The sequence below is a fragment of the Kryptolebias marmoratus genome, linkage group LG22 (assembly GCF_001649575.2).
Source record: "Kryptolebias marmoratus isolate JLee-2015 linkage group LG22, ASM164957v2, whole genome shotgun sequence".
Taxonomy (NCBI): domain Eukaryota; kingdom Metazoa; phylum Chordata; class Actinopteri; order Cyprinodontiformes; family Rivulidae; genus Kryptolebias; species Kryptolebias marmoratus.
Genome location: NC_051451.1, coordinates 19,372,045 through 19,388,797, shown reverse-complemented (window position 1 = coordinate 19,388,797; position 16,753 = coordinate 19,372,045). Strand labels below are relative to the sequence as shown.

General features: G+C 40.6%; 1 protein-coding gene across 2 annotated transcripts; it reads left to right on the top strand.

Annotated features, from left to right (window-relative positions):
* The first annotated feature begins 1,281 nt into the window (after positions 1-1,281).
* LOC108244861 (p53 apoptosis effector related to pmp22) lies at positions 1,282-14,555 on the top strand. 2 transcript variants are annotated; one of them, XM_017431386.3, is made up of 3 exons: positions 1,282-1,598; positions 10,093-10,230; positions 13,304-14,555. In XM_017431386.3, the coding sequence occupies exons 1-3, from the start codon at positions 1,394-1,396 to the stop codon at positions 13,513-13,515; spliced, it is 555 nt and encodes a 184-aa protein (XP_017286875.1). In that variant the 5' UTR covers positions 1,282-1,393; the 3' UTR covers positions 13,516-14,555. The 2 variants fall into 2 exon arrangements, with proteins under 2 accessions (XP_017286875.1, XP_017286883.2); XM_017431394.3 differs by lacking the exon at positions 1,282-1,598 and adding an exon at positions 6,208-6,474.
* Positions 14,556-16,753: the final 2,198 nt, after the last annotated feature.

Below are 16,753 nucleotides of genomic sequence, written 5' to 3'. Positions count from 1 at the left end.
AACATCAGCAGAAAAAAAAGGAAAATATCTTCTTGTGGAAGTGTCTGCATGAGCTCAGAAACACTTGATAAAACTTTATTAGTGAATATAGTTTGTTGTAGACACAAATACAAGGTAAATCTTACCAGGCAAAAAGAAAAAAAAAAAGCACGTAATCTTTTAGTGTCTATGAGGCCATGCAACTAGCGGTTGTGTAGAATCAGGGTTAACATTGACCTGCTAAATAACCACAGACCTGCCAGAATGATGCATCACTTTGTGATAAATGATAAGTAAATAATAAATGACGCCTTTTTAACCTCTTCAAGTTCTGTAAAGCACTTTAAAGAACACTCATTCACCCATACAGTGCTTTTCATTATATATTTTTACACATTATACAGAGTACTTTTATATTCTCACTTACACACCAGTAAGCATATTGGTGGGTAGTGTGGTATACAGTGTGCCCAGACCCATTTTACTATGGGATGTACCCCAGTACATACAGGGTACTTTCAGGGGCACATATAGGACACTTACAGGATACTTGCAGAAAAATATAAAAGGTACTTTAAGGTAATCAGAGCGTACATACATTGTTTTTATAGGGTACATACAGATTAAATACAGGGTATATATGAAGATACTTGCATTGTAATTGCAGTGTAAGTACAGAATACATGCAGGGGTACTTCCAAAGTACCAATCAGGATGTATTATAAAGTGACTTGTCCTGTGCCCCAGTATGGCTTCATGTCTGGAAAAGACCCTGCTGCAGGGGCTGGGGATCGAACCCACGACCATCTGATTGGAAGATAACCACCCTGCCTTTGACCCAATCAAATAATATTATGTATAAATATTATCTTAACGTAATGTAAGATACCGAGTGAGGGGGACACAAACTCTTTCTGGGACACTTACTGGAAATTAACTAATTGGTGTAACTGTGCCGCCATCTTGTGGCGACTTTTGTGTACTACATCCCCTTTTTTCTTTTTATTCTTTTTATTCCCTTTCTTTCTTTCTTTTTCTCCCTCTCTCCCTCTCACGGCCCGGTCTCTGCACACCTATCGATTTGTCTCGGATGAAAACTACATCTTTATCGACTTATTTCTCGGGTTTGGGCTCGGAGTGAAACATGACACGCAGCCGGTGTGGGTCGGTGCGCACTTCGGAGCCGCGCAAAGTCCAACCCCTCCAGGTCCCAGGCAGGTTCGACCGGCCTTCCTTCCTTCCTTCTCTCTCTCTCTCTCTCTCTCTCTCCGGGGTGGGGCCGACGGCATTCCTTATCTTCCACCCACACTTTCGCCTTCATATTCTTGTTTTACTTCCCACCCTCCCTGCCGTCTGTAACGGACCGCGCCTCGTTTCGCCGTTACAGTTTCTTCCTCCGCTCCGACCGTCCGACATGTTCCGCTGCGGGATCGCCTACCCTCGGTGCAGGTGGATCGTGCCCCTGCTGCTGCTGTTCGCCGTCATTTTCGACATTATCGCCGTGGCAGCCCAGTCGGGATGGGTGGAGGACGAGGACGCCAAGTCCCACTACGCCAGCATGTGGGACGAGTGCCGAGGCAGGAACGACCACTGGGACTGCAAGACGCTCATGGACAACTGTAAGTGGTTCCTTGATTGGCATGATCCGACTAAAGTGACCGGCTACAAGTGGTCTCTATTTAAAAAACCTAAAGAAAACTGCAGAGTGGGGGAGGAGGGAGGCCTACGGACAGTCAGCTGAACTTTGGTCTCTTCTGTTGTTGTGCGTAAAACAGCCTCATCTCCTGGCTGAAACGGATAAAAGTGTTTATGGGAGTCTAAGTTTGAATATCCACCTTATTTTTAGCTTGGTTTGAGGAGCCCAGGCTCACAACATCAATGCAAAACAAACACAACTTTTAAAAAAGTCCAGTAAAGTAAAAGAATAGGCAAGAAAACTCAACTCAAAAGTCCTTCAATTTGACCCATTTCCAGCTTCAAGTTGGGCTAATTCACCCTTAATTCAATTAATTGGTGCCAGAATTCAGAGCAGTCAATGACCTACATACAGCACCCGTTTATTTATTGGCAAAATGTATTTTTCATTGAACAAAATATAATAATTGCTTAACTTAAGTAAACATAAATATTTAGAACTCGTTGGCTTAAAAATAGTATATAGAAAAGCATTCTTGCTTAACAAACTAAATTGGGAGCTGGTTGTAGGTGCTCCACTATTGGCTGATTGTTCGGTCTATCTCTAATTTAAAAGCCTGAAATGTTTTTAATCCAAATGTCGTCTGAAACCATGTTTTGCCTTCTTCTAAAACCTGCTTTTTAAAATGATAATAGTGTGTTATTAAATTATTCCTTTCATTTTTTTTCCTTATACAGGGAAAAAATTAAATGGTGTTCAGGCTTTCACCCTGCTAAAAAGCCTTAATTTAGAATAAAAACACTTCTGTTTCATCTGGGTTTTTTTTGTTGCTAAGAAGATTTCTCAGCTGTGTGGCGGGACTCTAACACTGGTTTTAGCAGCGACCCATTCCTGTTAAACTGTTCAGGCGGTAACGTGTGGTTGTTTAGTGGGGAGTAAACATACTGAAGCAAAAACACCTCAGGTACATTTTTAATGTCTAAAATAAAAGGTTTTGTATCTTTCCTGTAAGCAAACAGGGAGCAGGATTTGTGCACTCAGATGTTATTTATAGACAGGCGACCTTCAGGGGAGAGATCCAGTCAGAGACGCATAACTCGGTGACACACACTCGTGGATGTGGAACAATGGGTGTGGACAGAACGTACTTCTGTGGCCCGCTCAGGTTGGGTTGGTCGCGTCACACGCCCTCAACAAAGACAGTGTTGTTGCTCCTCTGAGAGACTCGGGGCGAGTCGCTCGGCTCGTTTACAGGCGGGTCTCTGCGAGTCGGGACCTGCAGGACGCGTACGTCTTCCACACGCGTCAAACTGCTCAACTGTTTGTCTCCTGCAAATAAACACGAACTGAGCACACGGGCTGACGACACGCTGACTTTCCTTCTCTGCTCAAAAACCTGAAGCTGTGTTGTCACAGCTGAAACAAGCAAACATGAGCTAAAGGCTAAAAGGAGCACAGTGCTAACTAAAAGCTGAATGTAGCAAAAGGATGACTAACAGTAGCAAAACAATGGCTAGAAGTAGCAAAGGATTAGCTAAAAGTAGCTAAAGGTTAGACAGCGGTAGGAAAGGGTTAGCCATAAGTAGCTGAAGGCTAGCTAAACATAGCAAAAGGCTCGCTATAAGCCATAATTAGCAAAAGGATAGCTAAAAGCCAAGAGTAGTAAAAAAAACTAGCTAAAAACTAGATATAGCAAAAGGCTAGCTAAAAGCAAAGAGTAGCTAAAAGAAGCGAAAAAACCCCCCCAAAAAGTACCAGAACAGTAGCTAAAACCTGAAAGTAGAATAAGAAGTATGCTGCAGCAGATTTCTAAGAGAACAAAGATCTTAATGTATTTCTGTGGAGAAAATATGTGTAAATAAAGTTTAATTATAAATAAAAGTTCCAGAGCGGCCATCTCCTGAACGAGCTGAATGTTTTAATTATATAAATGGGTAAAAAAAAGACCAGAAAATATGCAGAAGTAGTTGGATTGGAACAGACATGTGGAGAGAAAAAAGCAGAAAAACAAGAGTGTGAATTCAGCTTTTCTACAATTATAAAAATAACCCTACACTGATCGTCTCGGATAGCTACAGTAGTAATTGAAATCAGCAACATGAAAGACCTCTGAAAACTACAATTTTATTATTCTATTAAGAGGAATTTCAGCTTTTGTCTGTTTCCTGTTTTTAATGTTTCAGTTTTGGTATTGGACTGATGGTTAGATAAGACACAGATAAGACTTTAGTGTCTAATGAACCCTTATTAACATTTCTTCTTTTTTACGCAAACTAATTGGTTCTTTGAGCAATAATTGTGAGAAATAATGAAAAGACTCATTAGCGGCTGTTGTAGTTCAGATCCTGGTTCAGTACTCCGCTCTCTGACAGCAGCAGAGTCCAAACATTGTTATCAGGTTAAACTAAACACTGATTAAAAGCAAATATTTCTTTTAATTTAGTTCTCATATCGCTGAGCCAGATTCACACAACTGAAAGGACGAGGTGTTGACGTTCTCCAGGGATCTCCTGGTTCGTGTGAAAGGGTTCCTTTCTTTTGAAATCACATAGTTTTGTGTTTTGAGCTGCTGTTTTGGCCAGGCCTCCCTTTGTCTCAGTGGGGCCCGCTGCACTTAGACAAAAGCTGAACACAGCTGCCAGCAGAACTCTGACTGGATAAGAGTTATTTCCCTCCCTCCCCTCCCCACCGAGGTTCGCATGAAATACTTGTGAGGACGTTTCTAAAAGCCGAGGAAACAGACGCAGTGGGCCTGTGTGCAGGAGCTGCGAAGAGACCTAAAGTCGAACAGAGTGTTCAGATGGAAGGAGGCCTGCGACTCCGGGAAATGCAGCTTTCCTGTGAGCAACAGGCGCAAACACGTATCCGTGTTTTATAACGGGCGTGCCGCTGGGAAAAGAATATGTAAAACTCTGAGAGACAAAGGTGTAATATGATTCATGCAGAGATCTTTGATCTTTACCAGTTCAAGTCGGTTTTTTTTAGTTTGGATGGCTCTGGTCTACTGTGAAGAAAAAGATGCTGTTTCAAAGTACAAAGATCATAATAATATACCAACCTCAGCTATAATGTAACTTGCCATTTATTCACTAATCAATACCAGTGTGGATTCAACAAAAAAATTAAGGTTGGGAACAAATTTGTAGAATTTCTTGGCAGTGTTCATTATTTTCACCAAGCATTACATTGTTTTAAGCAAAGAAAAAAGAAGAGTTCATGTTAAAATGCAATACACACCATCCTGTCTTCTGAAATATTCTTAAACCGTCGTTTCAGTTTAAAGAATCGCTGCATTCCCCAGTTAATGGTTTGCTGGTTCTTTTCTGAACCAGTCATCCCAAAAGTGTCAGAGTAACAAAACGGCCTAATGCACGATAAGATGTGGAATCCTTCCTTGTTGGAGATATTTGTCCCGGGCTAGCGGTACTCCATTTAAAATGTGTCTTTCTACATTTTCCATTTACGTGCGTACAAGTATGTAGATGGAAAACACGTACATGTACATACTGTGCCTTCTAGTCCAGCTGGTGTACATTTCTTACACCATGTAAACTGTGAGACTTTCAAAGTATTGTTCAAGCCAAGTTTGCGGGACTTGTTTTAGTCAGATGGGCTGACTATTTCAACTATTTCAAGGCCAATCAGGATGTTTTCCAACCCTCGCCTAGTAATTTGTGGCGCCTAAGTCCAACCAGCAGATTGTAAACAGGCCAGCCCCGACGGATGGTTTTTCTGAGCCTGACCAATAAGAACATGAGTCACATGAGACAAACATCCATTTCTTGGAAGGCAGTCAGGTGTTGAACTTTATTGAAATGTCCTTCTGGCTCTAAATTGGGCCGTTTTTCATAGTTTGATGAAAATCATCACAGAATACGTTTTCTTGACACAGAAATACCGTGTCATCTTTACGGCCTTTTGTAAATGTTCAGCGCATAACAGCCGGAACTGAATTTATAGGCTATATTGATCAAAATCTTAACTTTGCTGTTTTTTAGGTTGTTTTTTTTACAAACATGATTTGAGAGAAAAAGAGGAAAAACCAGGAGCTTACCGTCGTTTTATTGTCAAACATTAGGCTAAATTATTGCATCAAAAGTTAATTAAAGCTTAATATGATCACTTTGAACAGTGCTGGTGTTCTATGTATGAGTATGTAAACGTATGTTATATAAAGGTAAAAACCAAATGATCTAAAATCCATAAATGAGCCGTAATTTTCAATCGCTTTTAACTGAACTATATTCCCATCTTGAGGCCACTTTGGTACACCATCTTCCTGTCTTGTTTTGTTTTTTTTTTTGTTCCCCCCCATTATGCACATACAGCTATAATTAATGGTTTATGAGGTTTATAGATCCGAGCAGGCGTCCCGGTAGTTGGAATTTATCCTGGTTGAAATTTGACGCTGTGAATGCGGCTGGGTCTGATTCTTTCTTTAAAAGTCAATCATGCAGAACTCTTCCTATCCAAGCAGTTTTATGACGATGATGCATATCTCTCTCAGGTGAGGCAGACATTCTTATCTAGCTTCCTTGGTTTTACCCTATTATTACTTACTCTGAGCAAAGACGGAGGGTTCAGACGGACAGTGCCTCGTTGCCTTTCAGTTTGTCTCTTCCTCCGTTCTGAACGCCGTCTCCGATCGTCCGACATGTTCCGCTGTGGGATCGCCTACCCTCGGTGCAAGTGGCTCGTGCCCCTGCTGCTGCTGTTCGCCGTCATTTTTGACATTATCGCCGTGGCAGCTCAGTCCGGATGGGTCGAGGACGAGGATGGCAGGTCCCACTACGCCAGTATGTGGCAAGAGTGCAATGGCTCTAAAAACAACTGGCTCTGCAGTTCACTCATGGACAACAGTAAGTGGTAGTTTATGACTCGTGTAACTAACTGACCCAAGGGGTTCTTGTGTTTAAATCAGCATTTACCAGGGCTCCAGACTGGCTGCATCTACAACCAAAAATCTTTTTTTTTTTTTTTTGTTTGTTTTTTTTGCTCGCAATGATCAAGACCAAAGTCGGTCAAAGACAGAGAAAGAATAGATCTTCACCTCTGATTGGCTCTGATTGTCTCGATAGATACATGCGTTTGAAATTGTGTCTTGTAGTGATTTACTGCCACACAACGGGCGAAACTCAATAGTCAGCGATATATAAAGACAAGCTCTTGAAATACAATAGCCGTTTTGGTCAAATCTTGAAAATGGTTCGACGCGCAATCTTACGCAAAATTTCGCACGATCTGTTAGCGCTCGGAGTATGTGTTGGGAATGACTCTCAGCTACAACCAATTTAAATTTTAGCTCAATATCTGTAAAGTTGACTGAATTATAGCCATCTCAGAATTGGTCAGTGAGTCCCCCAGAGCTCAGACTTCGCCGACACATAAAAGGAAATGGTGTTAGCTTCTATGTTTAGCAGAACCAAAAAGAGGAAAAAGAACAGAATTTTCTGATATTTTAAAGATTCATGTTCTAGCTAAATTATGGTTAAAAAATATATTAATTTGTAAAATGGAAACACGCTTTGGTTAATAAGTGAAACAAATAATCTGGAATCAAAATTGTTGCTTTTTTGTTTCCCTCCTTTTTACTAAAGGAACAGTTCTGTGCATAAAAACAAAAGTTATAGCAGACAGATATAGATAGTCTTCCTTGGAAATGAAGACGGCAAGAAAAACAAGTTTTATTGGAGTGATTATAAACACTGGTGTTGGGTTTCTTTTACTGGAACTATTAGTCTGCCAGGATAAAACCTTTCATGGAAAACAGATTTTTTGTTGTTGTTGTTTTTGAAGAACTTTCGTTGGTATTTTGTGTGCGACTATTAGACCAGATCTGAAATGTTGCCAAAATGCATTAACCAGGAATAAAGTTTGCCCATGTCGGTTTGGGAGAGTGCGTCTGTGTTTGCGTTCACCACATTCGTAGCTGCAAGTTCCCAAGTATTCGGTACGAGATGATTGTGTAAAAGGGCAGGAAAGGAGCAGGAGTATTTTTTTTTTTTTATATCAGATGGAGAAAACAGATGTTGAACAGCTGGAGGGCATCAAGCCAAGAGTGTTAAGTACCATCTGTTCTTTACCACAATCATGAGAAACAGGCACACACACACACAGATATTTACAAAAAAACTTTCAACCTAAACTTTTTCTTATTGCTGATTGTTTTAGAAAATGTTTTTGTGTGTGCTCATTTTCAGAAGCCCGAAGAACGTTCTAAATTAAATAAGGCTTGACAAAAGCCCAGTTAGGATATCTACAAGTTTGGAGAGCTTTTTTTGATGGGTTTCTATTCCTTTTACTTCCCTTCTGTCTTCGCGGGGACAAGTTCAGCCCGAGGTTGTAGAGTTCTGATGACAGAAAGTTTGTGTTCCAGTGGGTAGTGAGAGTCAAACAGAAGGTACCGATCTGTGTGTTATAGTTTCCTGTAGACCTCGATGTTGAGGCTGTCCTCTCTTTCCATGTGAACCAGACAGTCCAAAAAAGGCAGCTTGGTGTCGTCCGCATCCTCGCTGGCCAACCTGATGAACCTGATGTTGTTGTCAACAGAGCTGATGTGTTTGGTGAACTCTGCTTCTACTTCCTTGGCTTGGATTTTGACACAAGTATCGTCCACGTCTGAACCAATGGCTCGGTGTAGCTCCATCGAAGGAGTTCAGGGCTCTCTGTTCCACTTCCTCCATGTAGAGATCGGCCACAATGGGTGATGCCGGAGACCCCATGGCTCAACCATGCTTCTGTCTGTAAAAACTGTCCTTATACTTGAAATAAGTGGTGGAAAGACAGAGGCCCAGCAGGGTACAGATGTGTTCTGGGGTGAAGTTGGTCCTGTTGTTTAAGTAGGAGTTGTTTTCTGATGGTTTCCACAGCTTCTGATGTGGGTATGCAAGTGAAAAGAGAAGTGACATCAAATGATGCAAGGGTTTCTCCTGGAGCCAGCTTCAAATGTTGAACTTTGTTGGCAAAATCAGTGGGGTTCTTTATGTTATCTGGTGCGTTTCTAACAAAAGGAGCTAAAATACCAGCAAGATGTCACTGAGTTAATGCTGCTGACGATGGGTCTGAGTGGAGTTCCGTCTTTGTGTATTTCGGAAAGTTAGTGTAGACTGGAAGTGGCTTCTCCCGGATACAATTTGTTGTACAATGATTGATTGTTTTGTCATTTTCAATTTCATGACCTTCTTTTTGTAGGTCCTGGTTGGGTCACTGTTCAGGGTCTCATAGGTAGTGCTGTCGCTCAGTAATGTAGTTATTTTTTCCTAGTAATGAGAAGTGTCAGCGGTCCTCAACACTGACACTTCAATGCTAAAGATTTTTGTCTTGGAGTAAAGACAGACTGTTGGAGATAAGATAAGATAATGTGAAGTATTGAGCTTTCATTTCGAACAACAGGTGTTGATCAAACCAGACGAACTGGAAAGAAATCCCTCTGGCTGAGGCGAGTCACTCGTGACCTGAACGCAACACAGGAACTCTGAATAATTTAAAGGCGTGGACTGATCCTGGAACACCACGTTGACAAGCCACTTTGAGAGCTTTGGCTGTCTGTCGTTTTGAAATGCAGTAAAATTAGATGAACTGCATCATCCTGGGTGTTGAAATTCAACATTTAAACTTAACTTTAGGATGAATTTTAATCCGACACGATTGTGAAACCTGTTCCGAATAAAATTAGTGCGAGTCGACAAGAATTTTCCTGAAGTTTGCACAAACGAGCTGCCTGACGGCATCCAGTTTTTAGTGCTCACTTTATGCAAAGGGAGGCCTGCATTTTCTTTTTCCAATCGCTGTAATTAACTGTGCAGATGTCAGAGCGGCAGAGAGGCGAGGCATTCAGGGAGCGGCAGCTGTGTGTCGCACAGTCTCCTCCTCCACCTCGATGAGTTAAAACCGGCAGCAGGACGGCTCTAGTCTGAGTAAAACAATTTTTAAAAAACTTGAGTTCTTTAATTTATTTGCTTTTCCTCCATGTTGTAGAGTCAAAATAATAAACCTAATGAACTCACTCTGCATGACATGTAGAAAGACTTTGTTTTTTCAGCTTTTTTAGTTTTTGTTGTCTTATCAAAAGCCTAATTTAAGCACAACTGATCGTAAAGAGGAAGACAAATGTAGCTCCGTGCTGAACCTTGTGTGCGTTTTTTCTTTTTTTTCCTGCTAGCCTAAAATTTTGCACACTGTTGCAGGAAGTCTGAGCGCAGCCTGACGGGTAAAATGCAGGCCTCTGCTGCGACTTTGTGTTTAAGGGGAATTACGTAGATGTGATCCAAACAGCCCAGATTCCTTCTCACCTCGGACACTGAGAACAAAGGAGCTTCTGTTCCTGGAGCAAAGCTGTGCCCCAGTGCAGATCAGAACTACAGCTGAAAGTTTTCAAACATCTAAAAGATAATCATGAGAAGCATTAACTTTTGACAGTAGCATTCTGTTTGCATTCTGTTAACTCATTTTGTTTTGTTTTTTGTTTTTTACTACAGCTTGGGCGCAGGCTGTGGCAGCTCTGATGATCATCGGCCTCATCATCCTCATCATCGCCTTCATCCTCTCCGTTGTGGCCATGTGTAACGTCAGCATCGGTCTTTTTATACCCATTGGAGTAATGCTGATTATTGTTGGTAAGATTCTATAAAACAAACACATTAATAAGAATTTAACATGTTTTCCAAGGTAGTTTTTTTGTTTGTTTGTCTGATTGAACCTGAGCTGCCCCTACACAGTGTGTAATTCACCTCTCAACTTTTTGCTCATTTTCACCTCGACTTGACCCTAAAGAGACCCTGATCAGGTTGAAAAAGAGTGTAATGGAAAAACAAAATGGAATATTTGACGGCGCCACAACCATCCCAGCCTGAATCTCAGTTTCCACATCAAAAACACACTTAGTCCCATTTAATATTTATTGAAACGGAGGACATGATGTTTTTAAATGCAACAAATTAGGCTTTAGACCTTATTTGAGTGAGTTCCGTATTGAAAGTATAATCTTTGGGGGAGTTTTTCTAAACTTTCTTCCAACCACATGTTCATCCATCTGTTTTTTTTACCTGCTTGTTCCTGTTCAGAGTCTTGGAGTTATGTTAGGTGACATTTATACCGTTTTTTGGGGGGAGATTATTCAGAATTTAAAGGCTCTCGTTTGGCCTTAATTGTGCAGCTTTTTCCAAACGAATTTAGGGAAGTTTTAAAAGTGAAAGGGAAGATCAGGCAGAGCTTTGATTATAATGTAAAAATTCAGAAGAAATAAAAAGGATTACGATGGGGATGTGACGCTACAAACGTACTACCAGAGAAGAAGTGTGGATTAAACGTAAATGCAGTTTGGTGTGACGGTGCCGTGGCAACGGCTGGTTCGGTCTGTTTACGTGACCGCGCGGAGCGTGAGAACAGAAGGTGAAACCCAGACGTCTAATTACACGGCATATCTGTGGAAACAGGCGGGGCAGCCAGCAGACTTTAAATGAGTCAGAACTTTTGATTTTGGTTTGAATTTGGGAAAAGAGCTGACGAAGCAAAATCAAGAAATCGGCGACGCGTTTTTGATTCACTAAAACTTCTCCTAAACTTAAAGGTTTACTCTAAGACGGAGTGAAAGATCGACTCGAGTCTCATTATTAGTGCGCCAAACAGCGAAGTGCTGTCATGTCTGTAAAAATAACAACGTGGTGCCAGGACCGAGGGCTGTCAGCGAATGGATCTCGCAGATTTTAAAATGTTTGTGCAACTCTGACACAGACTTGTGAAGATACTCTCCACGCCCTGTTGCTACAGCGTCAGTAACTGGCAGCGTGACTAAGAATGAAGTCATTTATTTAGTTTTTATGGAGTGCACATAAAACAAAAACACACATAACTGCTTCAGAGATTAGTAATTAATATGCGCCATTCTCTGCACCTGAACCCAGATTAAGAAAAAAGGCGTTGGCGTTGATTGAGAAACCCTCAGAGGAGGCGTTAAAGACCCAGATCGAGAGGCAGAAATGTTAATAAAACTTTAAAGGTGCATCAAGAATGAGAACAAATGAAAAGTCCAGCATTTCTTGAGGGTATGAGTATCACCCTGTCGTCGTCTTGCATGCCGAAGTTTTAAACATAGATGTCACACGCTCTGTTAGCTCTCTGCTTGTGTGTTTGGACCAAAGTTTAGCTGAGTATCTGTACAGTTGACTAAGTCGGTCATTTCTCTGTTTGCTAAGGTTGATTAGCTGCGGCGACCATCTTGAATCAGGTCGACTCTGAAAGTTAACGGGTTGTAGATGCTCATCCAGGGATTGAAGTTCTCAGGAACTAAAGTTCTCCGTCCCCACAACAGATTTCCGTCATGTGAAACATGGTCAGGGTGGATTTCTGTCATCTGTAAAAGTGAGAAGGAAGAAAAAGAAAGAAAAAAAAAATATTTTTTTTGTTGTGGTCCTATTACAGCCGTCCAATCTAATTATGATACAGGGATTAAACTGACGCTGCTTTTAACAAATAAAGCAAACCAGAGCCAAATTTTTATCCAATCGGAGCGGACTTAGAGACTTTGTTGCTATATTTTGCGAGTTTTTAGACCCCTCTGTATCAAAAAGCAACTGGCGTTTTTAGAGACTTTTGAAAACTGACGTGAAAACAAGTATGGCTCTTCCCAAACAGTCCTCCTCCATCCCACAGTCCTCTCAGTCCTCCTGCATTAACATAACTTTGAGTTTCTCTTTTGGGACACTTTCGCTGATCCCAAGCCCAGATACCCATCAAATTCAAAAGAAAAACAGGAGAACCGCGTAGATAAGTGGCTTCCAGTGAGCTGTGTCTCATATGTCTCTGCTGGGACAATGGTTAGCTCATCTGCCTTCCATGTGGGAGGTTTGGGTTCAATCATTGGTCAGGGTATCACATTACTGTCACTATAATTATTATTAGATTCAAACTGAAACGCTGTATCTTTTTGTAAAAGGCAGCAGTAATGTTTCTGTAATATCTAAAACCTTGTTTGATCATTTCAGTAGCTCATAATTCCTGTTAAGGCTCTCGAATCTGTGTGTTCCTGCCGTTCATGGCGGCGGGCGATGATTCTGAGCAGAAAAAGACTTGAGCAGAAAAATACGGAACGTGTCAAATTTATATTAACCTTATAAGAGCAATGAAAGGTTTTGATTTATTAGAATAATCCGTCATTCAGCAAGTAAACCAAATTAGACGAGATTTCTTTTTATTTTTTTTATTTAAATCATTATTTTCTTTTGTCATTCTTGCTGTTTGCGCTACAACCAGGTTGCCACGGCAACAGCCATGACTGTAACACGACATCTTAGTTTGCAGCATGTTCCTAATGGGGTTAAAATGACTGGCTCTGCGGTTTTAGGTGTAAATGGTCTTATATTTATTTATTTTGGCTCACAGTCGTTTTGTCGTCGAAGAGAAGTTGAAGAGGGAGCCATTTTAGGAGAAGTTGCGAGCTGTGAGACACTGTGGCTTCGATTTAAGGAAGTCACTAATCCCACGGCTGAAATGGAAAGGAAAGTGACGGAAACCAATTAAAGAGTTGATCCTAATTAACTGTGTATAATGAGAAGGCTGTAAGAGAAGGCTCGCTGACATGACGTTTTGATGACATTTATTAGCTGACATCGAACTTGTCACCCTCGACGTTGTGTAGACGTTTATCAGATGTCCGCGTCCAAACCTCACACGCGTGTCTTGTCTCCGCAGCGATTCTCCAGATAATCGCTCTGATCATCTACCCCGTCAACTTCAACGAGAGGATCTTCGAGGGCCAGTACTACTACACTTGGGCCTACGGGTTCGGCTGGGGCGCCACCATCCTCTGCATCGGCTGCTCCATCCTCTTCTGCTGCCTGCCAAGATACGAGGATGAACTGGCTGGAAACGGAAAGATCAAATACTTGTATACTTCTGAATAAAGACGCAGGCTGCTCGCTCGCCCGCCCAGTTCCAGTGATTTCCACCTTTTTCACTCTCAGCTGGATCTGGATGCTTTCGCTTTGCACCATTTCACCAAAGAGCTAGAGTCGCACCTCAGTTAAATGTGTTTCAGCAAAGGAAATATCCCTCCTCCACCAGCTCTAATGTACGGATCTCTATTTTGGATTAAAATAGTTTTTTTTAATTATCTACCACAGTAACTATTTGGCTCAGTTTACGTGTAGTTTTTAACCACACTGCAGTCTCGCCCAAGTGCACTTACCCTCGCAGATCAGCGATCCAGACTCCAGGTTTTGTACAGGATGTTTAAACGAATCTTTCTCGTCCTGCGTTTTCTGATTTCTGATGCGTTCTCAATGCTTCTCAGATTTTGTATGTTGCTTTGTGAGAAGAAGTGGGGGGCTGAATGTCGCGTGTAGACTCTGTAGTTTAACAGCTCTGTTTGCACCTTTTTATGGATCTTTTTGTTGCAACATTTCCTTTTTTTTTTTTTAAATGTTCTTAATATTACCAATAAGGTATATCTGGGATATTTAGATATTTAGTGAGTGCCGTTAATAATTGTGTCGGTGTCTGCTGTTATGGGTGATATGATAGAAGAAGAAAAAGGTGTTTTTTTTTAATTTTTTATTTCTTTACTCTGACACGTCTGACACATTTGAAAACTTTGCCTTAATCAGAAATGTTTGAGTTCTATTTTGTTTTTTTTCCATTTCCTCGTTCAAGTTTAATATGTTTTTATTATATTTTAGGGGCTTTTTTTTCCAGCAACACACTACTGAATATGAGCTGCCTTGTTTAATGATGATGTCAAATCTGGTTGAATGGGAACAAAATAAAGGTTATATTTTATTTAGTTTTCAGTGTCTCATTGTGTCAAAGCAGGTACTTGTAAAGCTTAACGTGGCACAAAAAAAGGCAAACTTCTATACTTTTAAAAAAAAAAAAAAACACCTCATGGATGTTGCAGGTTTGATGGGGAAAAAAAAACAACAACAAAAAAAAGAAAAAGACCAAAGTTTTAATAATCAGTCGCTTCATGAAACAGGTGTGCCTTAGCTTACTCCTAACTGGTCAGACTTGTTCGACAGACTCAGGTCTTCCTCGTGTCACTTCCTGTTCAGACATGATCGGATTAATTAGACGATGAAATAAAGAAACTTCTGAGGAACTCTTCTGATGTATGAGTCAGTCACCCAGCTGGGACTTTTACTGCCTAACCTGGAAATGTTCGAGAAGAAGTTTTGTAATTCGGGATCAGTTTTAACTGTTTGTCATTAATCTATCACTGTACTAAAGAAAGAAAACGCCCAGCTGTTTTTTTTTTTCCTTCTGTTTTATGAAATACTTTTTGTCATCTGTGTATGTTAATGCAATAAACAGTTTTTGTTTTGAAGATATTCAGTTCTGTTTTTGTAGACAGATAATTGGTCACAAAGAGGGAAATTTACCACAAAGTGATGACAAAAACACAAATTTAGAAAAAAAGATTTATAGAGCATGCTATTTGTATAAAAATGCTACAGTTTCCCAACTTGACATTAAAAATAAAAGCATTGGACTTCTTATAGGACACTACGAGTGGAAAATTATCCCAAAAAAAAAGGTTAAATTTAAGAGCTTTGTTTTAATTTCCAACTAAGAAGCTGTAAAATTCAGCTGAAGTCCTCTAGCAAATAATGCTGTGTCTGTGTTTATACCTGCCTTTGCTCTGTCACCACACACACACACACACACACATTCAGCTGCAGGCCCACGAAGGAACAAATGATAAACACAGGAATGCAACAACCCCAGTCAAATATTATGAAACGTACACGCCCAGAGAGCCACACCCCGAGGGAGGCCTGAGTGACACTTAAACTTTGCTCGGCGTGTCCCAACAGCTCTGGTTTCTCTGAGGAAAAGGGTGGAGCGAGAACGAAGTGGTGAAAGACACACGCCAAGGAAAGGAAAGTGATAAAAATGACACGAGGACGGTGAGACACGAAGAGGACGAGCAGTAAAAGGCGGCAGATGACAGACACAAAATGGAAGACGACGATTTACACGCCATCGAATTCAAACATGTTTGGAGTTTAGTTTATTTATCAAGTCAGCATATGTCTGTACCTGTTTGTCTTTTTTTGTTTGTTTTTACTAAAAGACAGAAATTTGTCTTCCATGAGGACAAACATGCTGCAGAATCTGATCTTCAGAGTCACTCAGTTTGCAGCGTTATTCCCACCAAAAGAGAGAAAAAAAAAAGCATGTAAGTTTACATGGAAACAAGAACCAAGTCAGAAAGAAAGGATCCAAGCTAAACAGATATTATTTTCACTGAACCTACAGTGTATTTTCTAGTGTTTCTTTTTACATTTAAACATTAGAAAATGAATGCAAATCACCTGCCACCTTAAAATGATCTGTTGCCACTCAAAAGTATGTGCTGCGAATGACTCTCAGCTACTACCGCACCAAGTTTTAGCTCAATATCTGTAAAATTGACCGAGTAATTGCTATTTTTGTGTTTGCTAAGTTCAGTTGGCTGTGGCAGCCATCTTGAATCAGGTTGACTCCAATAGTGAATCAGTTGCAGATGTACATCCAATGGTTACTTTCTGGAAGTTTCATTAAAATATGTCCACTGGTTCATGAGATATTTTGCTAACAGACAGACACGGTTGTCTGCAATAGTTAATGGCAAAGTTTTAAGCAAAGATTTCACACAATCTGGTTTGTTCTGGCATATGTGTTGGGGATGACTCTCAGCTACTTCCACACCAAATCCTGGCTCGGTAACTGTAAAATGGATCCAATTATAGCCATCTTTGTGTTCACTAAAGTCAACTAGCTGTGGCAGCCATCTTGAGTCAGGCTGACTCCAGAAGTTTATCAGCTGTAGATGAACCTCCAGTGATTAATGTCTGAGAGTTTCATTAAAATCCATTTAGTGGGTCACAAAATATTTTGCTAACAGGCAGACTGGACAAGTAAAAATTCTACAATCAAATGAAATTAATTTTAAATTGATGTTGTTTTTAATCACCTCCTGATGCGATCATTGCAGTTTTATTGTGTGAATGCTTTTAAGCATTCACACCATTGTTTTCCTGTTTCTCTTTATTATTGTGTGAATGCTTTTAAGCATTCACACCATTGTTTTCCTGTTTCTCTTTATTATCTATTATTGTGTGAATGCTTTTAAGCATTCACACCATTGTTTTCCTGTTTCTC